Source organism: Candoia aspera, chromosome 14 (genome assembly GCF_035149785.1).
Source record: "Candoia aspera isolate rCanAsp1 chromosome 14, rCanAsp1.hap2, whole genome shotgun sequence".
Classification (NCBI taxonomy): domain Eukaryota; kingdom Metazoa; phylum Chordata; class Lepidosauria; order Squamata; family Boidae; genus Candoia; species Candoia aspera.
The window spans coordinates 348,893-372,925 of record NC_086166.1 but is presented as its reverse complement, the minus strand read 5'-3'; the positions used below and the strand labels follow the sequence as shown (position 1 = coordinate 372,925).

Genomic DNA, 24,033 nt, shown 5'->3' with positions numbered 1-24,033 from the left:
CAGGGCGCGGGGCCGGGCGGGGCGCGCCGCTGCTGCCGGCGGGGAGGTGGGCTGCACGCGATGACGCGGCTGGGCGTTCCCCCGGCCGCGGCGCTCCCTCACACGCGGCCGCGGGGCCGGGGTCCACCGGCTGACCGCTTGTCTCCGCGCAGGGGCCCAGGGCGGCTCCGTGGCGAGGGCCCTGCTCGGCGACGCCGCTTTCCGGGGGGCTGCGCGGGAGCTGCGGAGGTGGTGCAGGCTGATCTCGAGGATGCCTCCAGCCTGGAGGCAGTCCTGCGCGGGGCCTCTGGGGTCTTCCTGGTCACGGATTTCTGGGAGCATCTCAGCAAAAAGCGGGAAGTGGCCCAGGTGCAGTACCTCCCTTGGCGCTGGAGGGGATCCTGTGGGGGTGAGCCTGGTGGGGAGTCGGCTCCTGGGCTGCCTCTTTAACCCTGGCGGTAAGATTTGTGCTGCAACATGGTCCGGGTCCGGTTCTGCAGGTTGAGCGAAGGCACAAGGATACTCCAGGGGAGCTGTTCCTCCTTTGGACAGAGTAGCTGAGCCAATCGGTTTGATGTTTTAAGGCAGCAAGGTTCCCGGCTACCTTCCTTCAAGTGGCCCAGTCGCCTCCTCCCTTTCTGAGCACCAGGATGACTGTGCTTGAGACTCCCTTCAGCTAAAGTAATCCTCTGGATGAGGGCGTCTTGTGAACAGGGTCCCCTGTCTGAATACAACAGTTGGGCATCTACCAGACCGTCAGCAGCCATTTTGACCTATTCAGAAAACTCTGCTGGAATGGGATGTGTGACCCTGGCCGGCAGTCAAGGGGCTCAAAAAGATAATTGTCTTGGTAACAAAACAGATCAGTTAGACCACAAGGAGTCAGCTCACATGTTGACGTACAGTTGCTTAGTCGTTCTTGTGGGGGCTGTGAGACTAACTAACGTGGAAGGTCATGGAGAAGGCCGACTGCAGATGCACCAGTCCCTCCAAGCCAGTTGTTTCCTTGCTCTGGGTCTGTCATTTTCCACCCCAGAGCCAGACTGTTCCCTGGTTCCCTAGCTGGTGTGCTCTGGTCCCTCTGCCTACCCGCATGGCTGCTGCCCCTTTTACTTGGTTTGCCATCTAGACCAGCTCTCAGTTTATTGGTGACATTACTCTGGCCCTTGGCCATCAAACCTGGTGAGGGAGCAGTGTCCACAGCCCCGGGTTTCCTACTGGCAGAAAATGACCAACATTTGAATACTGGAACCTGTAAGGAAATGAAACCTCTCAGCAAGGTCTCTCTCAGTTCACCAGGACATGAACATCATATATCTCCTCTTGCCTCCTAACAGGTACAGCTAAAAAATACCAGTCAAACAGGTGAACTCTGTAAAGCCAAACCCATGTCTACTTCCTGTTCAGGGGAAATGCATGGCAGACTTGGCAAAGCAGCTGGGCTTGAACTACGTGGTGTACAGCAGTCTGGACAACTTGCAGAAGCTGACAAGCGGTCAGCTGAAGGTGCCACGTTTTGATGGCAAAGGTGAGGTGGAGGAGTACTTCCAGGCTGTTGGCGTGCCCATGACCAGCGTGAGACTCTCTTCCTACTTTGAGAACTTCCTCACTACCTTCTGACCTCAGAAAGCCCCAGGTGGAGAAGGCTACAAACTGGGTAAAGGTGGCCCTTCCAGTGCCTGTGCTGCTTAACCTGCACACTGGGTTTATTTATTAAATGCCCATTAAAGCTGGGCATAAAGAACAGGAATAGAAAGAATAGTAGGAGCATCCTGGTTTCAACTGACTGTAGTTTTACCGTAGCTCATTGTGATCCATGGCAGCTCGTGCCTTTTCCAAGTTAAAATTGACATGGAAGAAATACCAGCACGGCCATTAAACAACCCTCACCTCAATGAAGACCCCATGACGTGGTCCAGGGTCCTTCAGACTGCCTTCATGCCTGCGCGTGGTAAATAACGCCCTGGCCATTGTGCCAGCAGATGCACGTTTTCTGGCCCCAGAGTAGCATAGGCAACACGTTTTGTGCACAGATAGGCTCATCCCCTGGCTACGCTTAATGGCATTTTTCTCTCTCCCTGCAGATGTCACTTGAACCATGAGAAACTAGACTTCCCTGGTAGCCGAGAGATAGCTGACATGTTCCGTTTCTGTCGCATGGCCCAGCACGCAATACTGCCCTAACCTTGGCCCTCAGCCCAACGGCCCAGGAGCAGATGGTAGATCAGAGAGCAGTTTTTAAGGACCTGAAACGGCAGGGCCTGCTTGTGACATCTGCACTGCTCTTCCTCTTGAACAAACAGAACCGCCCTGACCATCCTGGTGCTGCTGGTAGCCGCTGCCCCCAGTGGGTGGAGAAGGAGTCTGTGGACAAGCCTCTTCTTTTGGAAATGAGGCCCAGCCCTTCCAGCCACCCAGCCTTTAGCTGCCCTCGCACAAAGCCCAGAGTTGTCAGGGCTAACGCTCAGTCACACACAACCCTGCCAGTGTTCAGCCATTTTACTGAGAGATACATAAGCAGCGGGGAAGGGGGAGGTTTTCACCTGTGGGTCAGTTGGGCCTGCAGAAAAGCCACCCAGTGGTTGCTGGCCAGTTAGTCTCCATTCTCTTACGAGCAGCTCTTGGAAGCCCCATTTTGAAACAGGGTCTTTGAGCACTACATCCTTATCACAAGAGGTCTCAAAACGGGAGGGGTAAAACTAGCAGCCTCTTCCTGGCTTTCAACCACCCCCCACCCCTCCCCGTGTTCTCACTACCCTGTCAGCCAGAGCTGCCTCCTATTGACAATATGCAGAGAACCGGGACTTGAATGCAATCCCGTGGCTTTCCTCTCATTTCTTGACTTCAGGCACTAATAGACTCAAAAGATAAAAATTTCCCTTCCCACCTACAAAACACATGTATTCCTCCGCTTCTCCCCTCCAAACCACCAGGTTTTGAAAGGCAGCAGCAGGCGGATCATTCCGATTATTTCTATATGTGCTTTCCTGATTTACACCACGCAAGCTGGTTCACTTGGGAGGCAACCTGCGTACCGTAGCAATGGAAGCAAAGAGCTGTGATGCTGGCAGGTGTAATAAGGGTGGAGGACAGGATGGTGGTCGTTCGTGGGCGTAAGTGGCCAGATGTGCCTGTGTTTTTAGTCGCTGTACGTTCATACAGGCCCACCTGCTAAATAAATCATTTTCTTCAGGTGCCAGGTCGCATTTTTCTGCTCTCACTTTTAGCAACTCTTAGGCCTGGGATAAAGCAGTGTAAGCAGAGTGATTTCCTACGCTGCCCTTATTTCCAGAAGCATCATAGGTAACAAGAACACAAGAGTCCATTTTGTCACATTTCTGGGCTTCTGGATGCAGATTTGCGAGGGAAGACTGCACGTGCACATCAGTTTCGTTGCTCACAACCATGATACACCACAGTTAGTACTTCGCTAGCATTTCAGTCCCATTGCCTAGGTTTAGAACCAAGAGGGTGAGTGTGTCAAGATTTTTAACCACAGAATGTGCTCAGGAAGAAAACCTAATTCCTCAACAGCCCATTTGTAATGGTGGATCCTTGGCTGATACAGCTATTATGCCAACCCCACCCCTGGGCTGAAGCACTCAAATCTGGAGCAAAACCGCGTGGCCTGATTGCAGAGTGCCTTTCCCTTCTCTCTTCTGGGTGGGAATTTGTTCAAACCTCAGGATAGGACTCTGCTTTCAGTGAATGGTACACTTTATTTTTGCTCTTCAGGTCTGTGCCCCCCCCCCCCCTGCAGCCTGCATCTGTCCAGAAGAGAACCAAGTCCAGGGAGCCCAAGAACCTTTCACGGTTCCCATGGCCGGCAATTCTGCAGTCCAATGTCAAGAGGCAGTGCCCGCTTTCTTCAGTGCAGCCACAGGCCGTGCACCTCAAAAATGAGTGGTCCTGGCTCCAAAACCTCCAGTATCACGCCTTCCAGACTGCTGCTTCCCAGTCTTCTAGTTTTCAGCAGAACGTTTTCCTAGAGCCCAAAGAAAAAGGGAAGTTTATGACCCACACTCAGACTGAGAAATGGCTAGTTAGCAGAACAGCCTCTCAATAGCCAAGCCAGATCTCCCAGCCCCTGAAAGTTGCTTTTATGGCTCTAAATCCGCTGCAATGTTTGGGGGAAGCTAACAGACGCAAAAAGCGAGGGATGTTTAATTAAAAGCAAGACCTTCTGCAAAGATACCAGGAGTCTTTGGTAGAACACTGAGGAATGGAAACAGCAGCTACTAGCACCAGCTCCTCTGGTCCTTACATTTGTTTTTATGTGCAGCTGCTGCCTTATGAGTGCTGGGAACCCCCGCAAGTAAAGTGAAGCAGCTCTAGGGGTGCAAGGAAGGACCAAGGGGCAGCACCCATTTAACAGACAGGGTCTCCACAGAATTCCAGTCTCCAACAAGGAATGTGTCAGCCCTGAAGAAGTTTCCCTACAGCTTCATCCTCCCCACCGCCCCACTGATGTTTCTGCAAACAGCAAACCCAGAGACCTGTGCGCGGAAAAGCCACAAGAGGCTTCCTACCTCTGGTGCAGTTAATCAGAAGCTAAACATTCTCCTAAGTTTAGCTAGGAATCCCTCTGTGCCGTCCCCTGCCTCAGGCCTCTGCTCGCCTGCCCCTGTTCTAGTTGCGCCCCTGCCACCTAGACACAAATAGCAGAGAGCTGGGTCAATACGCATGGTAGGAAGTGCCACTGTTCGCTTCAGACCACTTCCCAGCCTCTTGGGGTGGGGTGGGGAGATGAAGCTGGGGAGATGCCTGCTTCCCCTTCTTCAGATTGGGATGCAGGAAAGTTCAAATGACAGGCAAATGGGACAACTCTCTTCACCTTAATTTTTCTTTGAACTGATGGAAAATGCCTGTGGGAATCATCATTTGCCTGACTGCCCCAGCACACCTTCTGGGCTCCTCCCTTTCTCCTAGATTGCCCCTGTAGTGCTGTGCATTGTTGCTGACACTTCTTGCACACAGCAACTGTTTTGGCCTCATTACAGTTTTATTTCAATCACTTATCCTTTAGTCTCTCTATTCTCTCTCTGAACTGTAACAGATTGCTAAACTATGATTTGTTCAGCTCAACATGCGGCATGCATTCTAATGTTAATCAGTGGTATAGAGAACATCCCTATGTTAAAGCCAAGCACCCCACTCTACTGGCGGACTCCCTAAACTGCGCTGGACCTATCAGTGAACAAGTCTCGGGCCCTGAATCTGTGGAAAGGCTAAAGGGCGCTCAGGAAAGGAGATCAAGGAAAGGCCTTCACACCAATTAAAAGCATCCTGTGGGTCACTACAGGGCAGGGCAATCACTACAGGAAGGCCAAAAAAGGCTCCCAACTGAGGGATTTGTTCTGCCTGATGAGCCATCAGCCAGCCATGCTGCCATCTCACATACTGCACTAATTCAGCTTCAGGGGTCAGTGGTGTTCAGTGCGTTGTGCAAGCCCAGAAAATGGAGTAAAGCACAGATGAACTAATCATGGGTAACCATATCAGGCAAACATGAATTAAGAGTAGCCTTTTCCTGCCTAAAGGAAAACCGCAACACCATCTTGAGCACAGCAGACTGACATCTGATTCCTCAGCGTGTGACCAGAAGTCTGCTCGCTGCTAACGCATAGATCCCACCGCTGTCCACATTGTTCAAGGCCATCGTTCGCACCACCAAACAGAGTCGACAGCTCAGCTGTGGCCAAAACACACCCTGCCAGCCCCCAAGTGCAGCCGAGACCTGACAGCTCCGCAGCCTCACCAGTGGTTGTGCTGGCAATGCCATTCACAGTCCCTTCCACATCGGTTTCACCTTCTGCGTAGCTCAGCATCAAGGTTCGCTGGCGATCGGTCAGCCTCCTGCGGGAGAGGGGAAAGGGGGTATAATCGGATAGATCAATAGAAGAGTCTGGAGAAAAGCCAGAGTCTCTTGGCACAGACTTCTCACAAAGAGAGCATGCTGACCCTTCTCCTGAGGGCTCCATCAGGATCATCTGAGCTGCAGCTCCGGGAAGGTGGCTCGTCACCCTGAAGCCTCCCCACGAAGGCTCCTTTTCATGCCACCCAATTCCCTCTTCTAACCTGCTCCTTCAAAATGCCCAGACTTCTCACTTACTTGGGAACTTTGATTTTGATGTGAATGTAGTGGTCTCCATAACCATAACTGTTAACTCTGGGAACACCTTTTCCACTCATCCGAATCTTCTGGTCAGCCTGAATGCCGGGGGGGATCTGGGAAAGCACAGGAAGAACGCATTGGATTAAAGCATTTCCAGACAGCTGTTTTTCACTCATAGGAGGACAATGTTCCTGTACGCATACTGTTATCTGATAATGTGAGAACCAGCCACCATTACCAAAACACTAATGGGGAGTAAATGCTCTAAGACAATGGGGCTGACTTCACACATCAGGCTGTGAAAGTTAGACCATCTTGAGAAGAAGCAAAAGGAGTGCAACCTGAAAGGACCAGCAGAGCAGCAACTGATAACAGCTGTTGCAGAACAGAAGCATGAATCTGATCCTTTCCATGCAGAGGCACGGAATGAGCTCTTCCACAGGGAAAATGCACGACTTTCCATGCAAAAAGGTAACACCCCCTTCATGTCTTTGGGGGTTACTAATCTCAGGGCAAATGAGCCGTTTCTTGTTCTGCATTTGTGGCAAGGAACGTACCATAACGCTGATCGTCTCATACAGGCCAGGAGACCTCGCTGTACCTCCAAGGACAGCCTGTGCTATGGAGATGTGGAGGTCTGAGTGGATATCTGCGCCATCTCTCCGAAACACAGAGCTTTTCTGAACCTGGAACCAGGAAGGGGGCATAGTTCAAGGACACTACAAGTACCAGCTGCCACTTTTAAACATGGTGAGATAGGGAAAAGCAGCAGGTAAATACGCACCCTGAAGGTAATGAAAATTTCTTTCCTTCCGACAGGCATTCGAACGGTCTGCCCATTCTCCACACCTAAAGCCAAAGCAGAGGCACCAAGGGTTACCCTTCGCCCAGGCTGAGCACATTTGGACCGCATTATTAGCGTTCAGAGCTGCCAGCTCTGATTTCTGCAAGGACCAATTTTCCTCACTGCTGCTTCATCCCAGAAGGGTGGTTGTTATTCTCCCCTAGGAGCAGTTGGTACACACACCTGCTGGAACTGGGACCATCACGCTCTTCTTCTGTTTCGTTTGGCCAGAGCCACGACACATCACACATGGGTTAGTTACAACCGAGCCTCGCCCACCACACCGCCGACACGTCGAGCGCATGACGAAAGGGCCCGTGTTGATTGTCTCCTATCCAGAAGAAGACGCAAGGAAAGGTGAAGTGCCCTGCAATTTCTCCTCTGCATTGATCTAAACTGGGCCCCCAGCCAGCACACGGAATTAAGCTCCATGACCATCTAAAGCAAGAAACAGACTTTCTTCTTCCAAAGTGCAGGGGTGCCCAGCCAGTCCCTGCATCAAAGCTCTGGGGCCTTGCCCACACATTTCCACCTGCCCCGCCATTGCACTTACTGTGCCAGTCCCATTGCAGTAGGAGCAGTGCACTACTTTGGTGCCCGGTTCATGCCCTCTGCCATCACAGCGCTGGCACGCGTCATTGATCTGCACCATAATCTCCTTGTTGACACCCTTTGCAGCTTGGATGAATGTCAGGTCCATTATGTACTACAGAGGAGAAAGAAACTGAAGAGGTTGGGGCTCACCGGTCCGAGCCATCATTTTGCGTACCATGAAGAACAGCAAGGGAGGGTGGAAATCTGTCTAGATTGAGAAAAAGCACCATGGCATCTTTCAGAAAATTATATGCATGACCAGCAAAAGAGCCATTTTGGTCAGTGATTAAGGCACTGGGCTAGAAATTGGGAGACCCTGAGTTGTATCCCTGCCTGAGGCATGAAGCCGGCTGGTGACTTTGGTCCAGTCCTTCTCTCTTAGCCCTAGGAAGGAGGAGGCCAGGAGAAACCACTTCTGAAAATCTTGCCAAGAAAACTGCAGGGACCAATCCAGGCAGTTGCCAGGAGTCAGCACTGACTCAAAGGTACCAAAACAATAAAAGACCAACATAATACAAATCAAATTTGCTAACTGTAATGAATCAAAAATCAATTTGTAATCAACTTCTTCACACTATTTTCTCTCAGAAGCTCATCTTTGTTAACGGATTTCTGTATCAGTGTTTCCTTAAAATCTAAATACCGAAAAGGATAACTACTGAATTTGTATACAAATAATTTCCAATTTAGCCATGAATTTGAGCAAAATCATCACTGTAATTGTAAGTGCAGTTAATTTTTCCCCTTAAACTGACACAGCAAAACCTGAATTTACATGATCATTCAGGAGAGAATTTATCTGTTACTTCTGAATATCTGGTAAATCCTAAAGGTACATCATTTGCATAATTATGTCATTATGATCCCCAAGTGCACTTAAACACAAAGTCTTTAAGGTTAGGGTTATTCTCCTAGGCCCTGGGCATGATCACCTATAAATTGCACCAAAATCTCACTGCAGTTCACACAGGGGAGATATTAAATGGGCACATCATGACATGCCTGTCCTTGCCCACACCACTGCACTCTGGACCCACTTCTGAGTGGTTCTAAAGGGCAGCCCCAGGTACAGAGCATGGCAACAATCCAGATCCGAGGTGACCAAAACATGAGAGACTGTTTTAAGGGCTCCTGGTTAGATTTGGGCACAACTGGAACAATAAATGAATTTGTGCGAAGGCCTTCCTGGCCACAGCTGCCACCTGCTCCTTAAGCAGGAGTTGTGGGTCCAATAAGACATCCAAGCGGGACATTGGTTCCAAAAAGAGAGGCGAATATATGTAGCTCAGGGTTGAACTGTGGAGTCCTTGGTGCTCTCTGAGCCTTGTTGTTTTCTTCCAGACAGTACATTGCCAGACTAGGCAACAGCTTCAGTGCAAAGAGGGAGTGGGCCTTGCTCTCAGTTGCTCTCAGTTTATATACGTGGCTTGCCCTGCTTGTGTTGTGTTGTTCTCTCCTTGGGAGTTCTTTGATTGGGCTGTTGTTTGCTGCTTGGTTGATTGCCCGAGTTAATAGTTCCTTGATTAGGGTGTACTGTGCTGTTTGATGGTTCATCTGGTGTTAATCCTTGTGTTGATTTTTGCATATCTGGGTGTTGATTGCTGGCAAGGGAGTGTCCTGGTCTTTTGGCTTTTCTATTGTCTCTTTTGAATGGTATGTAAATGTTGTTTGCCTCTATGTGTCTGTTGATAGCTGCTTTGTCTGAGTGCCAGCCTTCCAGGAATTCTCTGGCGTTTTTGGATTTGGCTTGGTTTAGGATCCTCACAGATTCCCAGTTAATAAACAGACAGCAAGGCCCTCTCCCTGTTTGCACTGAAGATGTTGCCTAGTCTGGCAGTGAAACGTCTGCAAGAAAACAACAAGGCTCAGAGAGCACCAAGGACTCCACAAAAAGAGAGGGGTAACCCCTGTCAAGACTAAGAGTGGAACATCTCAAGACCTGGGTGGTCCAAAACCCCACAACCATTTAGGCATGTCAGGGTTGAGCCTAAGCCCATTCTTCCCCTTCCAGACTCACACAGCCTCCAGAGACTGGCACAAGGCCTGACAGCATCACCTGGTTGGCCTGGGGTCCAGATATTCAAAGAGGTATCATCAGCATTCTTATGTAGACGTTAAACAGGAGGAATGAAAGCCCCAAGGCACCCTATGCACCTGGGGTGTGTGTGTGTATGTGCGTGTGTCTGTCTGTTAGAACTCATTTCCACACAGGCTTTATCTTTACCTCCTGAGGCTGGTCAAAGACAGTGTTAAAGTCTCCAAAAGGGGACTGGGAAAACTCCCCAAAGATCTTCCTGAACAGCTCCTCGGGATCAATAGTTGGGCCACTGTGCCTGTACTGCTGCCCAGAACCTGCTGAGCCAAAGCCAAAGTCTGCTGTCCCATAAGTATCGTATTGCTTCCGCTTTACTTCGTCTCCCAAGACCTGTCAGGGACACAAGACCTCAGTCATCTGGGGCACTGCCTTGGGGGAGCCTCAGCTCCAAAAGCCATGGAGCGTAGAGTGCAGAGAGCAAGCGCCCTACCTCATAGGCCTCAGCCAGCTGGGAAAACTTCTCCTTTGCTTTGGGGTCGTCCTTATTGGTGTCAGGATGATACTTCTTGGCAAGCTAAGCAAGCAATCAAACACAAAAGTAAAAATCATGGACAAGAGGCTCATTTTGATTCCTGCCTTTGTGTGTTGGGAATTCTTCCAATGAATTTTAAATCAACTCTGTTGCATTTAAACTAGAGATAACAGATGAAATTTTCTAAAAAAATAACATCACTTAGCAATTTTATATCATAACACAGTTCCTTTTTTTAAAATCAAATCATTGTGATTCAAGGAAAAATTATTCCCAAAGCCACCACTTCAAAGCAAGTCCATAAATCCTTTCCAGTAAAATATTTATTCCAACTATTTAAAATCATCTTTACTTTTTTTCTTCCCCTACTATCTTCAAAATTATATCAGACAAGTTTGTTTGTTTATTTATTTTTCAAATTTCTATCACCGCCCATCTCTCCTGAAAAGGGGACTCTGTTACTTAAGTTACATTAACCGAACACAACATGTCCTAATTTCTTAAGTAGCCTTCAGTTAGCCGTCAGCAAGTTTATTTGCTTACAACAGCAAAGTAATAATTAAACTGATCGTCAGTTCTTGATGGGTTTTTTTTTTGCCTACATAGTATTTCATAGACAAGAAAAAAAGAATTTAACCATTTCTTTGCCCCACTCCAATCTCCCACAGATCATGATCACATGCATTCAGCTCCACATTGTGTAGTGCAGTTCAGAATCCTCAGAAATAATCATCTCAATGAAGCTGAGAGAAACAGAGGAGGGTTTAGAGAGATGGGGTAAATCTAAATGGCCTTTGTCAGCAACAGAAGCAGCAGAATATAACAGCTGTCTTGCTGGATCAGGCTACAGTTCTACCTATCCTCGCAGTTTGCCCCACAAGCAGCCAGTGAGGGCTCTGGGGATTACATCCACATGCAAGGCCAACACCATCCTTTTTCTTGGATCCTGCAGCAAATGCCTCTGCTATTGGGAATCCCTCGTAGCCATCAGCAGTTGCCGCCGGCATTTTTCTCCATTAATTTGCCAGTCTGCTTTAAAAGCTCCCCAAAGGCTTTTCGTTTCTTGTCCCTCACCTTTCTATTACATATAACCAGTATAACACCCCTACAGTGGTATAATACAATCCAAAGATTTATTAATGAAGGGGGAAAAACTAGATTAAAAGAGGTGCTGTTACATTAAGCAGAGCAGGATGCAGTTCTATTGGAGATGCAATTAATCTTGATTTCTCCAGTGAGAAAGAGTGCGGGATGACCTAGACAGCTGCCTCCAAGTCTAGAATTGTCTTGCCACCAAGCACTGACCAGGTCAATTAGATCACATTCTCAAGATGATCTTTATTATCAAGGTGAGATACCAAATATAAGGATTGGATTCTGAGATTCTGCTTTTAGCATCAGTATTCAAAATGAAATGCTTAAAAAGAAATCTGTCTGGTAATATGAGGATAATCCAACATTACCAGAATGGATTTTCCAAGCAACAGTCTAGTCTTTTGATGAAATCTGTCTGTCAGAATGGGAGGTTGCTCGCTTTTATTTTACCAATCCTTTGCTTTAGATATAAGAGTACATGGAATAAACAGAAATGTAAAGGTACTTAGAGCAGATTTTAAGCAATTACTACCCAAGATACATTGTGGCAGGACTGAGAAGGCATATGGCACAATGTCATTTCCAGCTTTAAGGCTGGAGAGGAAAAATTCATATGCAAGCTTGTTATCTGAATGTACCATTGGCAAGTCATCAAACCCAGCATTACTTTTTCTTTCCTTAATCTTCCCAGCCACATCCCGTCCACCAAACTTAAAGACAGGATTCCCCACTCTCCTACTGCACCACCCACTGAAGAGCGATAACTGGCATTTGCAGGCAAGTGCACTGTGGAAGAAAAGTGAGGACACAAAGTGCGCCCCTCCCTTGCCAGTAGCACATCCTCTTTGAGACGGCGTAATTGTAACCGTTACTACAGCTATAGCTACCGTGCCTGATAATAGGCCTTCTTGATCTCTTTGTGGCTGGCATTTCGAGGGACTCCCAGGATCTGGTAATAATCCTCTTTGCTGCAAGTCGGGAAGCTGGTGTGAAACGAGGCCCCCCAGACGAGGGTTAGTGGTCTAATTCCTGCGCAAAGCAAAACAGAGGTCAAGGCCCCCTTCTGGCGTCAAGGGCAGGGCGACCCCAGCCGCAGGATCAGATCCTCCCCGCGCCCAGCTTCATTCCGCCCGCTCTCCGGACATCAGCCTGGCTCCCGGAGGCCCGCGCGTGGTCGAGGACGACCCATTCTCTGGAGCACAGAAGCCCGGGACGGCCCGGAGCCTCCCCTTCTCTCGAGGGCCTGAGCGCCTCCCCGCCAGGCGATCCCGTAAAGGGGGCTGCGCGGCGCTCTGCCCGCCCTCAGAGGCGCTCTCGTCTCCCGGGGGCTACCCGGGCCTCTCACCGAAGCGGTTTCCGATCCGCGGCGCCAGGGCCAGGCGAGATGCAATGGGGGCGGCGGGGCCCACGCTCCGCCAGCGGGCCAGGCGCAACGCCAGCGCCAGGCGCCGCGACTCCCCGCCGCCCGCCCGGCAGCCCCTGGCAGCGGTTGCCCCCTCCGCCAGCCAGCGTGAGACGCGCCCCGCCGCCATCTTGGGTCCCTCAGCCGCACTGCGCTTGCGCACCTCCGCCCGGCAAGCCGGGAGCGCGAATGCGCAAGCGCGTGAGCCCGCGGTGGGGAGGGCACAGCCGACCTTTCCCAGCGGTCAACCCTGCCGCTTTGCCGCTCCGTCGCGCTTCTGGGTCCTACTACCCGCCCCGTTCTGCTCAAGAGACGCGGATATGGGTTTCGCGGTGACCGAGGATCCAGAGCGTGTGTCCGGGAGCTGCCGTCTGTACAGTATTAGGTGTGCCTTGGACTCCAGCTCTGAGCCGCTGGCTAGGTCCCCCTGAGCAGACACCGCTTCCCGAACGCGCGGGGTGCACTCCCACGACACTGAGCCAGGCTCTAGCCGTCTGCGCCCGGGTTGTGGGAGCCCGGAGGCTTGCGTTCGGATTCGCTGCCCCCGCGAGATCCTTTGTCGGCGTCCTTCAGAGCGGGGGCGGGAGGCGGCGAAAGCACTTTCGCCCGCCGCCCCGGAGAGGGGCGCCGCTCTCGCTGAGGTGCTGGACCGACGGAAGCAGACCCGGAGACCAGGACCGCGGCCGCTGCCTCCTTAAGCTCTGCTGGAGAGATCCGGAGCGCCGCCGGCCCAAGCGAAGGACGTGCCCGAGACCAGGGATCCGGAGAGGGTCGCGGCCGCCCTCCTCACCGGACGGGCGAGCATTTCTCCTCTCCTTCGGGCCCAGCAGCCAGGAGCCCGTCTCCTGCCAGAGCCCGGAAAAGTCCGGCCCTCGAGCTCGCTGTTGATACTTGAAGGGAGAGCGACATGCTAGAGGGCATGGCCTCTTCTGACCCGCTGTCTGGTGGAGCAAAAGTGTCATCCTGGGGCAGGTGGGTACCACCACTTCCTTGCTGTTCCTTCACTGTCCAGATCCATAGTAACCTGCACTGCGCTTGTACTGATGGGTTGGTGGTCTAGCTGGCACAATCAGCTGCCAACTCCTTGAAGACTAGAAGCCTTGCCAGCTAAATGTGAGCCCTGTGCCTGGGTGGGAAGCAGCTGAGGCTGGTACTCTTCTCGGTCTCTCTTTCCCAAGGGGCTGCCTGAACAGAAGCGCCCACACTTGGCTTGCCAGCCCTGGAAGCTTTCAGGAGAGTGACTAGTCCTGCCTGCGGTTAGTGGGAGGCGCGAGTTTGGGATGCTGTGACCAATACCCACCTTTATGAGGCACCGTCATTATTCATTGATTTGCTCCCCGGCTGAGTTTTCAATACCTGAACCAGGAACGGGAAGGATGCCATGTGCTTCTTTTCTGTGCTCAGCGATCGCAGTGCGTGTCTTGGGTGCAAAGTAGGGAGAAAGAAGTGGGCTCGGAGCAGCTTCTGGAGGGCGGCATGCTAAGGATATCCCATGCTTCGCTCCCCAAGAGTTGCCATACGGCCGCTACACCTGGGGCACCTGAAAGATTCCCCGGATTTTGAGTGCGTCTGCACCCTATGGTGAGTTTAAGAACTGCAGCTTGGAACTCTTCAGCCATTGCGAAATGCTCCCCCGGCCAATTTCAGGGAATCCTCCAGCAAATCCCCAACGGTGTCTTTCTCGTTTGCACCCATCTGCAGTGCCAAGAAGAGGGAGGATGGCATTCCCAGGCTTACGCTCCCACCCAATAGGTTGCACGTATGGGATGTCACTGCTGGCTTCTTGTGAATTAAAGGTTGCTTTTCCCCAAAGCTTCTCCACTGCTTAAGTGCCTTAATTATGCCAAGCTGCAGTGTCCTAATGGGTAAGGCTACGGTTTACCCCATTCTACCTCCTCAGGGTTTTTAACGTTTTCTCCATCTCATCCAACAGGGCTGTCAAGGTCTTCCACTGCCTCTGCAAGAAGCCAACTGCAGTGCGGAGGAGTATTCTAAATGAGTTGCTGTATTTCTTATTTATTTTATTCTTATTACATACATAGCCTGTTTTGCAGTCATGTCTGGCCGCAAACTGCCTTTCCATTAAAATGCATGAAAGAACAAAAGCAGTTTGTGAGCTGGTGTTATCTCTGGCATATTGGGACTTTTAGCACTCGTCTAGTTACTAGCTTTAAAGGTAATTCATCTTGATTTATTTATTTGCATAAGATACAGAATCTCAATAATACCACATCACTGCGGGGGACAGAAAATTCAATAATAGCCAGAATTAGAACTGCCCAAGGGATCTGTAGAAAGGCACACACGCAATATTGAAGTAAACAAGAGCAATTGCTTCTACTTAATTGGAGTAACCCAAGGAATTTCTTACGATCTGCATAGGAATGGGACAGAACCTGTTCAGTCAGTGGCTTCCAGCATAAGCAAATAATTTTGCAGCCTTTATTGACCCATATATGTTTTGTTCCATTAGTGCTGGTCCCCATGGAGCATAATAGCCTCTTTGCCCAATACAAATGTGCAGGTGAAAGGAAGAGCTTTTGAAGGTCTGACTTTCCAGCTGCTTCGGGGACCAGCACCAAGGTGGACTGACTCGGTTACAGGGTTGATGGGGCACCACTGGAAGACCTGAAAGACCAGACTGGGGACAGATCGCCATGGAGAAAATCTATCTGTGTGGTCTTGATGGCATGTAATCAGCCAGTCATGAAAGCGGTTTTGTAACGCGCTGCTTCTGGGCTTCAAGGCTCCCTTTCAGAAGCGGATAGTGCAGGCAGAGAAATGACCCTCAGGGAGATCCCCCCCGTCCGAGGTTTGAAATTTCATCCATCAGCCAATGAGAAGCAGCCCTGGGACCCTCACGCTGCACGAGCATTGGTCTCTCCGTGGGCCGAAGGGCCAATGGAATAGCCGGCTGAGAGCCAACTAAAGTGTCCCGGAACCGAGCCACCAATCAGCTGACAGCTGGTCTGGAGGGAAAACTGAATAAAAGGGGGCAGCGGCTGTGAGGAGCCGTCAGAGCGCGCGGGGCAGAAGGAAGGGTCGCGGAGCTTGCGCGTCCGGCGGCGTCCCTCAGGGACTGCAGCAGCTTGGGCGCCGAAGCCGACGGGAAGGGGAGCCCCCTGCGGCCGCATCGCCTGTACACGGGAGCCTTCAGGCCCTCCGTTGGGCCCCCGGCCCGCTCCGCTCTGTCGCCAATAAAGTGTTGTTTCTGCCTGGTTCCTTGGGCGCCGGCCGAAGCGAAAGGGGCTTCTGCCCCCGGGGCTCGCTTAGCGGGCGGGCCTCGCCTCGAGGGCAGCGCCCTTCGCGGCAGGCCGGGAGGGGGTTTGCCGTCCGCGGCGCGGCGTCGCTCAGTCTGAGGCGGGAGGACGGTCCCTCCCCCGGAGAATTCTGGGGGGCGGGGCGGTGGGGTGGGGCCTCGGCGGACTCGAGCGAACCTGGGCGGCGGCGGCAGCGGCGGCACCATGAGCCGGTTCAGGGCGACCAAGTTCCGGCATGCCGAGGCCAAGGTGGCCCGCAAGGAGGTGGGTGGCAGCCGGGGGGGGGGGGTTTGTGGCACGCGGGTCCTGCTCGCCACTGGGCCGCTCGTTTCTGGGCCGCCGCACCTGCCCCTTTCGCTCGGGGCCGTCGGCGCGCAGCGCAGCCACCTGCTTCGGGGAGGGCCCTCGGCGCCCCCTCTGGGCGGATCTCACGAGAGGGCCGCTCTTCCGGAGGCGCCCCTCGGCGGGCTGTGCTGCGCCGCGCTCGCGTGGGCGCTCCCCGCGAGATGCGCTGCGCTGCTCCGCTCCCCGGAACAGCCAGTGCCGGCATTGGTCGCCCCGGCCGCTCGGGCTGAGCCTTCCGGCTGGGGGCCCCGCTAGGAGCGGGAAGGGCCCCAGTGCTCCGCCCGGACCGGGCTCCGCAAGCTCTCCAGGGTGTCTCCTGGCCCCGGAGCAGCCGGTGTGTCCCCTCTCCGACGGGCCTCGGCTGAGCCGAAGGGAAGAAGGCGCCGGGGGCAGTCCCTCCGGTAGCGCGGCGGAGGCAGCTAGGAACGCGCAGGGCATCCGGGGCACCTTCCTGGTTGGAGGGCCAGCCTGGCCTCCCCGCAGGGCCGCATCGCCCGGGCCGCGTGTGGCCGCGGAGAGCCGGGTTGGCTTCCCCCGTCCCGCTGCTGCAAGAAGCCTCGAAAGACCCTCTCTTGAGGGAGGCCGCCCCAACGCGCCCTTTCTCTCCAGGCTTCCTGCTGCAGAGAAGCGCCGTCTGTCCGCGCCGCTGCGTTTTACCATTTTCGACACATGCGCGCGCGGCTTGCTCTGAAAAGAGTTCGCAGCGGTGCGGCGCCACCGCTGGGCCCAGGTTGCCCCGGGCTCCTGTTTCCGTGGATTGCGGGCCCGGTTGAACTGGGCAGCCTTGGAAATCTTGCCCTGCAAAATAGAAGATGGGGTGGGATGGGGTGAAGGAAGAAAGAGCAGCCAGAGAGGAGAGGGGAAAACCGCAGCTTGTGAGGGCACCAGTTCTCCAGAGGCCCATTAGGCCGAGTGGTCACCTCCTGCGATGAGGAAGGCTCTGGACAATTGGTCTCTTGGGGCCGCAGCTGCCAGGTCTGGAGGCTTTGCTGGCCTCCCTGCCTAGAGGCCAGGGCTTCTCTACAGTTTGGCCAAAACCACCCCCTCCTCAGGCTTCAGGTGGGCCCAGCCAGCCTTGCTTGTTCAGAGGCCCTCCCTTCTTGAAAGAGAGCGAGGCAAAGCTGCTCTTTGCTCAGGCCAGGATTCCCCAGCTGCCTCCACCCCCACCCCCTGGTTCTTGACCCCCTTGGTGGATAATGTGGCTCTGTGGAGGCCCCTCCCTCCCTGCCTTCAGCTCTCCTCTCCTCTGTGTGCGGCAGGCCTGGATTGCAGAGATCCAAGGCAGTGGCCCAGCTGCTTCGGGGAACCACATCAAAGCCAACTCCCGCTGGATCTCATTCAACACAGACTTGGCAGGTAAGATGCAGCACAGCCTGGCCCTGCTACTCAGCGTGGGGCACATTTCTGTGGGTGCTGCACTTTGACCTGGCAAGCAGTCTGCAAAAATCCCTCTGGGTGTGGCACAGGGAAAGTGGGGGAAAGGGAGGTCGTGTCCCCCTTCAGTGGCCGCAGTCTGGCTCTCGGGAGACTCCGAGGCAGGCGGGCAGTCCCTGCTTCCGCCCTTTCCCTCTGGCGGGGAGCTTGGCTTGTCTTCCGCCCCCCCTCCTCGCCAGGCTGCTCCCTCCTGGCCTGATTTTCCATTGAGCATCTCCTGCTGATCAGCACCCTGCAGCCAAGAAGGGCCGAGGTGCATCCCAGTGGCCTCCGGTGGAACTGGCAAAGCAGCATATCAGTGCTGGGCTGACTTGGGGGAGCATGGAGGAGGACCCCCCCCCCAGCTCTTGCTGCCTTCAATCCCCATTGCGTAGGGAGACCTGGCTGCAGGGTCCACCCTGGGCCACGTCTGACCAGTACCCAAGAGTGGCTGGTCTCAGACGCCAGCCCAGACTTACGATCTGTCCAGCCTCAGGGCAGCTCTGAGAGAAGGAAAGCCAGGGACAGACTTGCATTCCTTTCGCCCAGAGGGCTGGCATCATCGGTTTTATTTCTGCTCTTGCCAGGCGTGCTCGGTGCTGTGCCCCTGGTGAGACCAAAGGGCATCAAGAGGGTTGTATCTCATCTACGTTGCCATTCAGGTGAGCTGGAGAAGCTGCAGGGGCAGCCTTTTTGGGAAATGGGCTAGGAGTCCCAAGGACTGTTCCCCTGGGCAGAGAAATGAAGGGCTTCGTGCTCAGGCGGGAAAAGGACTGTTTAGAGGAAGAGAGAGAACCGCAAGTCTGCTTTCAGTTCTGCTGGCAGGTTGCTCAAGACGAGCACACCCGCCCTGTTGCAATTGCTCCCTCGAGCAGTGGCTAAAAGGAAGGGTGACGCTCAGAATGCAGCTCTGCCCCCCTGTGTGCCCACCCCAACAGCCCTATCCTTTTGGCAGACTCTGAACCAGCAGGCAAGCCTCCTCAGCCCCAGCCTCACTGGGCCTCCATTGCTGGGCTCGTGTGTGGAGGGGGCTGGGGAGTTCAACTTCTCTCTCCTGAGGCTGCGTAGCTTGTCATGGGGCTGTTGCAGGAAGGAGAAGCCGGCCATTTCCAGGCCTGCTGGGCACTTTCTGAGTCAGCCGAGTGGTGCTGGCCAAGGACTGCAGGTGGTGGCCACGCAGGGGGGTGGGGGGACTCTTGTTCTGCTACTGCTCAGCCAGATGCCAGTCGGTATCATTGCAACCCCCCCCCCGCCAGGCCCAGGGCTTTAATCCTGCAGTGGCTCCGCCTCCCTGCCTGCCTGCCCTCTCCCTCGGAGGCGGAGGAAGAGGCGCCCGGCTGTTAGCTGGCCTTTGTGTAGCAGAAGCATCACCTGGGTCAGCCCCACAGTCAGAAGCTGCTGCTCCCCTTCCTGGGGGACCTCCCTGCCCTGCTGGCTCTGTAATCCAAAGTCTCCATAACTCTGCAGCCTGGGGGGGGCGGGCAGGCAGGAGAGGCCCTTGGGTGGCCATGCTGGCTTCCACCCCCGTGGAACTGAGCTCATGGCGTGGCTGCCTCAGCCTCAAAGGGCTTCTTCAGCACATAGACCCATTCATGGAAGCAAGGTGGGGGGCTAAATCCAAGTAAAGCGGGGGCAGGAAGGGCAGCTGCTGCTGGAGCGTGATGGGCATGTCCACAGCTCCACAGTGGGGCTTGGAATGGGCCTCCTTCTACCTTGTGGGCTCACCATTGTTAGAGGCCCATGGAAATGAAAATTGCACAGTGAACCAAATGCCTCCCTGAGGATATTTGCAGGACCAGACTCTTCTCTCACAACCTCCCCACCCCCCAGTTGGGACAATAAGGTGGTTTCATCCCAGTGGGTGGAGCAAGGAGGGTCAGTTGGCACCAGGTTGACTGGCCACAGAGGGAGGACTGTGCGTGGGGCAATAGGATGGCAACGGCTGCTAAAGGAGGAAGCTTTGCCCAGAACAGAGGAGGATGCCCCCTCCCCTTTGGCTTGGGATGAATAAAGAGGCCGGGGTGGTTCTCTTCTTCAAACCCAGTTGGTTCTGCAGCTTCAGCTAAAAGCGCAATCTTCAGGTGTGACAGGGCTGCATCTGCTGGCGTTTGCAGAAGCCGCAGGCTCCCTCGATCCAGACCTGAGCCCAGAGGCTCCCAGCTGGAGAATTGAGGGCGCGCCTTTGTGATGACCCCTTTCCTGCAGATGCTACAAAAGAAAAGCAGTTAATACAACCCTCTCAAGGGATTCGAGGGCAGCTTCTCTACATCCAAGTCCCTGGTTCCAATCCTCCTCGCTGCTCCCTGCTTCCCGCTTGCTGGGAGGTGGCTTCTCAGGGAGAAGCAGTGGCCCCTCAGCGCTGGGACTGCTGTGGATGCCTGGCCTTGGGTTGTGGGCTTCTGACCATGCCTGTGCCTGTCCTCTAGGAACTTAACGCGAGCTGCTCTCTCTCTCTCTCTCTCTCCCCAGGAGTGATAACGGACTTTGACTTCTCCCCCTTTGACCAGCAGCTCCTGGCCACTGGTTCTGCAGAGGAAGCCGTAAGTGCAGCCCCCAATGCATGGCTTCGACCCCAGGTCCCTCCCCTGCAAGAGCTGCTCCTGGCTCTCTCGGAGGCTACACAGGAGCTTGGTTCCCCTGGTCTTGGCAAGGGCGTGCAAGCAGCTGGATGGTGGAAGGGTGTGTCGAGGAGGCAGCACAAGAGCTGGTCTCAAGGGGAACCAAGCAGATGCCAAGCCAAGTTATGTTTTTTTGCGAGGAAGTATTTCAAATCCTTTCAGAAGAGGAACATTCAGTACGAGGGCGATGTGCCACATGGGGATGCAATGGGGGGTTTCTGCCCGGCTTCCCATACAATATCCCCCAGGTTTACCCTTCCTGTCCCGTTACTACATTTCTGCCACCCTGTGGTGCCTTCACAGTGCCATTAAGTAGTCCTTGGTGGAAAACCTTTGGGTTGGTTGTGCTGGGTGTGGGGGGTGTCTCTGGTGGGCCCAGAACTAAGGGAAGGGGAGTTTGGAGTACAAACTAGGCCCTTCTGAGCATTGAAAAGCCACAATGCCGCCTTGATGCAAAGTTTGCTGCTGGGGGGTGGACCGGGATGCATGGACACTGCGGAGTGAAACAGTGATGGTGCCCAAGTACTTTCACCAAAAGCCTTGCGCCACAGCCCTGCCACTGAGGGAGCCTGGCATCCTCGTGGCACCAAGTCATAAGCTGAGCATTGCCAGGTGGTCTCTTGCCCACAGGTGAAGGTGTGGCGTCTCCCTGAGCCTGGCCAGGACCTCTCGTCCTCCCCCCACGTGACGCTGGGGCCAGAGGGGGGCTGGGTGGAGGTGCTGCTCTTCCACCCCACGGCAGATGGCGTCCTGGCCAGCGCAGCTGGGAGGGTGGTGAAGATTTGGGATGTGGAGCAGCGGCAGATCCTTACCGGTACGGTTGGAAGCGGGCATCCTTTGATCTCCCCCGAGGGTGGGATGGGAGATGCCGGGGATCCGGGTGCAGCCAGTTGGCCCAGGGGGAAAGAGAGGGCCCTCTCGCACAGGCTGGCCCCGTCCTGCTCTGAAGGGACAGTGCTCCCCCAGTCCTCTGGCAGAGGGGAGCTGTTCCCTCTCCCTGACCCCAAGCAAACTCCGGAAGACACTTGCACACCCAGCAAGGGTCCCCTGGGCTGCGGGTGCTCCCTAGAGAACCCCCCAAATTGTGGAAGCGGTATTAACGACGAGCTGCGATGACCACCAAGGCTGCGTCTTTGGCCTCCCTCCCGGCAGTGTCCACAGGCCAGCCCTCTCGGGCTGCTGCCCACACGGCGGAGCCCGGATGGCTGCTGGGGGGAAGGTGGCCAGAAGGAGGGGGGAAGGTGAACCTTTGGCCCACCCTGGAAAGCGATGGAAGGAGGGGCTGTTGCAGTCACAGCAAGAGGAGAAGCCAGGCGTGCGCGAGAAATGAGAAGTGAGAGTCCCAGAGGGCCCGTTGCATAGCAACCTTTGCCAGCCCTGCCATGGCTTTCCGCCCAGACACTGCCACTCTGATTTCAGAAGGCGGCAGGAGGGGGGGCATTTCTGTTCTGAGGACAGAAAGGGCTTTGTCTGCCGAGAGCCCTCCTGGGGGACTGGTATTCCTTCTAGGTGCAGCCGTGGGTTTGATGGGCAACATTTGGAATTGCCCAGAGCTGCTGCCTTGCTGAGGGGATCGCAGCCCTCCACATCTGCACCCCTGAACCGGTTCAGAGGCACTTGCTATTTCAGCTGCTGCCTGCCCCTTAGATGCGGGTTTCGTCAAAACGTACCCTGCTGCACCCGCCCCAAGAGGCCACGAGCATCTCGCCCTTCTGGCCATGCAGGGTCTGCTAAGGGAGGGAGTGGGTGCCACGGAGGATCCCCTTCTAAGAATGAGAGGGGCACCCCGGCTGACTCTGCTCTGCTTTCCTTCCTGGAAAGGAGGGGCAGAGGGCGGAATGGCCTCCTTCCCAAGGGAGTTCAGGATAAGGTGCTGCCTTGGGGGGAACTGACCCAGGTGGAACTGAGCAATAACGCACTTTGCTCCGTTTTCCCTCAGGGCAAAGTGGTGATCCCTCATACATGTTGTGCAAGCCCAGCCAGTTGTGGCTTACCCAGTAAATCAAGGTTAACAATTGTGGCTTGGAGAATCCGGGGTGGAGGGGAGACTCCTCCCAGGAATGTAGCGTGAGCCTGCTCGTGCCAGCCAGGCTCGTCTGCACTGTGCTCCTCTTGTGCTGTAGTCATCAAGGGTCTTAGGCGGGGACCCCTCCCTTACGATCTGGGTGGTCCAAGCATGTGCTTGGCGGGTTACGAGTGCAGCGCACCTCTCTTGGGAGGGCAGCTCGGAAACAGGCAGGGTAGCGTACAGCCTGTCAGTCAGCCTTCAAACACAGCTATGGACTGAGTGTGCCTGTGTGCCCTGCTTTCAGGGGGCGAGAGGTGCGGGAAACCCAGAATCATGACGGGCTCCCATTTGGGGGGAATCCCTGCCTGCCTGTGTGTTGATGGGGCTTGTTTGGTGACTCCTCCTGGGATACCAGACCTGTTTTGTTCTGCCCTTCAGAGCTGGAGCCTCACCAGAACCAGGTGCAGAGCCTGGCCTGGAAGCTGGATGGATCGCTCCTGGGCACCTCTTGCAAGGTGAGTGCTGTGGGGAAGCAGAGGCCTCTGGTTGGCAGGGAGGGTCGATGCCCACAGAGCGCTCTAGGTCTTTTCAGGAAGGGGGCCTGCCAAAACAAGGAGCTGGGCCCATCCGTGCCCCTCGGAGCCTTTCTGAGCAGGCCTGGTGCTCGCTCTGCTCCTGCCGCCTATCCTACAGGCAGACGCCAGGGGGCATTGTGCTCCATGCAGCGGCGTCTGCTCCAGAGAGATGTGCAGCTGAAAACTCAGAGGTGGCTCTGGTGTGTCCAGTGTGCCCTTGACTGCCATCTAGCGGAGCAGGACCTCTGCCTGCATTTTCTTGCCTGGAACCTGGAAGCGGGCGAGGCCCCTGGGGGACTTCGTGGCTCCTGTTTGGGAAGAAACAGCCTTTCCCCGCTGAGTGTGGCATCTCCCCCAGGGGATCCCCAGGCCCATCCCTGTCCCAAACCACGGAATGTGCTGCGAGGAGTTGTGTCCCCTTTGCCTGGTCCCGCTGTGCAGCCTTGTTGGGGCCAGGTGTGGCATTGGTCAGGCCAGAAGTGTGGGGCTGCTGCCACAGTGCGGTTCACACACAAACACACTCCACTGTCAGGCCAGAAGTGGACAGTTCCCCCAAAGCCAGAGCAGGAGAGGCCCTTGCACTGCTGCTTCAGCAGCATCCCAATCGCCCTGGACTGCGACAGATCTCCTGCTGGTGGCAGGTCTAGGCATTGGCCTCCCTCCCCACATTTGCTGGGGCCCTGGCTGACCACTGCCCAGGGGTGGGAGGTGGATTCTGGGTGCTGGCCTGGGGTGGGGAGCTGAGTGGCTGACTGTTGGGCCTTCATTTTGCTCTGCAGGATAAAAGGCTGCGCATCTTCGATCCACGGGCCAAGCCAGCAGCCTGCCAGGTATGGTGCTCTTGGGTGGTGGTGGGGGTGCCAGGGGGAAGGGCAGGCGGTCCATCTGGCACACAGGGTGGGCAGGGCAAACTCCTCTCAGCTGGCACCATCAGGTCGCAATTTGACCCCCCCACCACCCTGCAGCAGTTCTCACGGGGGAGGAGGTGGGGAGGCTGGCAGTAAAGCAGCTCCTGGGGTGAACAGGGTGCTCGGGATAGCTGTCCCAGGCTGTCTTGAGGTCTGGCATTCAGTTCCCCTGCTGCGAGAGGAAGGCGTAGGGGATGGGGGGCAGCGTGCCTCTGCCTCCGCCTCCTGATGCTGCCCTCCGGGCAGGGAGCGCAAGAAGCTTGGCCTGGTCCTTTGCTACTGTTCTTGCTATGTCTGACGCAGAGCCCCT

At 54.7% G+C, this 24,033-nt stretch overlaps 4 protein-coding genes across 8 annotated transcripts in view; 2 read left to right on the top strand and 2 right to left on the bottom strand.

The window, feature by feature from the left end:
* Positions 1 to 24,033, bottom strand: part of VASN (vasorin) — a 61,230-nt gene that overhangs the window by 25,644 nt on the left and 11,553 nt on the right. The window lies entirely within an intron of this gene.
* On the top strand, positions 61 to 1,694 carry NMRAL1 (NmrA like redox sensor 1). The gene is made up of 2 exons (XM_063315053.1): positions 61 to 348; positions 1,387 to 1,694. Exons 1-2 carry the CDS (start codon positions 61 to 63, stop codon positions 1,597 to 1,599), a joined length of 501 nt encoding a protein of 166 aa, XP_063171123.1. The 3' UTR covers positions 1,600 to 1,694.
* On the bottom strand, positions 3,721 to 12,742 carry DNAJA3 (DnaJ heat shock protein family (Hsp40) member A3). Of its 2 annotated transcripts, XM_063314771.1 has the most exons (12): positions 12,540 to 12,742; positions 12,087 to 12,223; positions 10,058 to 10,141; positions 9,757 to 9,957; positions 7,492 to 7,644; positions 7,122 to 7,269; positions 6,879 to 6,943; positions 6,652 to 6,780; positions 6,092 to 6,207; positions 5,738 to 5,835; positions 4,509 to 4,627; positions 3,886 to 3,964 (listed from the first exon to the last, which is right to left on the bottom strand). In XM_063314771.1, exons 1-11 carry the CDS (start codon positions 12,724 to 12,726, stop codon positions 4,524 to 4,526), a joined length of 1,422 nt encoding a protein of 473 aa, XP_063170841.1. In that variant the 5' UTR covers positions 12,727 to 12,742; the 3' UTR covers positions 3,886 to 3,964; positions 4,509 to 4,523. The 2 variants fall into 2 exon arrangements, with proteins under 2 accessions (XP_063170842.1, XP_063170841.1); XM_063314772.1 differs by lacking the exon at positions 4,509 to 4,627 and having other exon boundaries at positions 3,721 to 3,964; positions 12,540 to 12,741.
* The window catches only part of LOC134505317 (mitochondrial import inner membrane translocase subunit TIM16-like), a 39,001-nt gene continuing 30,975 nt past the window's right edge, over positions 16,008 to 24,033 (top strand). For 2 of the 4 annotated variants that reach the window (XM_063314976.1, XM_063314971.1), the window contains exons 1-7: positions 16,008 to 16,120; positions 17,461 to 17,557; positions 18,202 to 18,276; positions 20,084 to 20,154; positions 20,863 to 21,046; positions 22,679 to 22,755; positions 23,595 to 23,645. In XM_063314976.1, the coding sequence (XP_063171046.1) occupies positions 16,061 to 16,120; positions 17,461 to 17,557; positions 18,202 to 18,276; positions 20,084 to 20,154; positions 20,863 to 21,046; positions 22,679 to 22,755; positions 23,595 to 23,645 (615 nt within the window). In that variant the 5' untranslated portion in view covers positions 16,008 to 16,060. The remainder of the gene's footprint in view (positions 16,121 to 17,460; positions 17,558 to 18,201; positions 18,277 to 20,083; positions 20,155 to 20,862; positions 21,047 to 22,678; positions 22,756 to 23,594; positions 23,646 to 24,033) is intronic. The other 2 variants (XM_063314974.1, XM_063314972.1) reach the window with 2 other exon arrangements.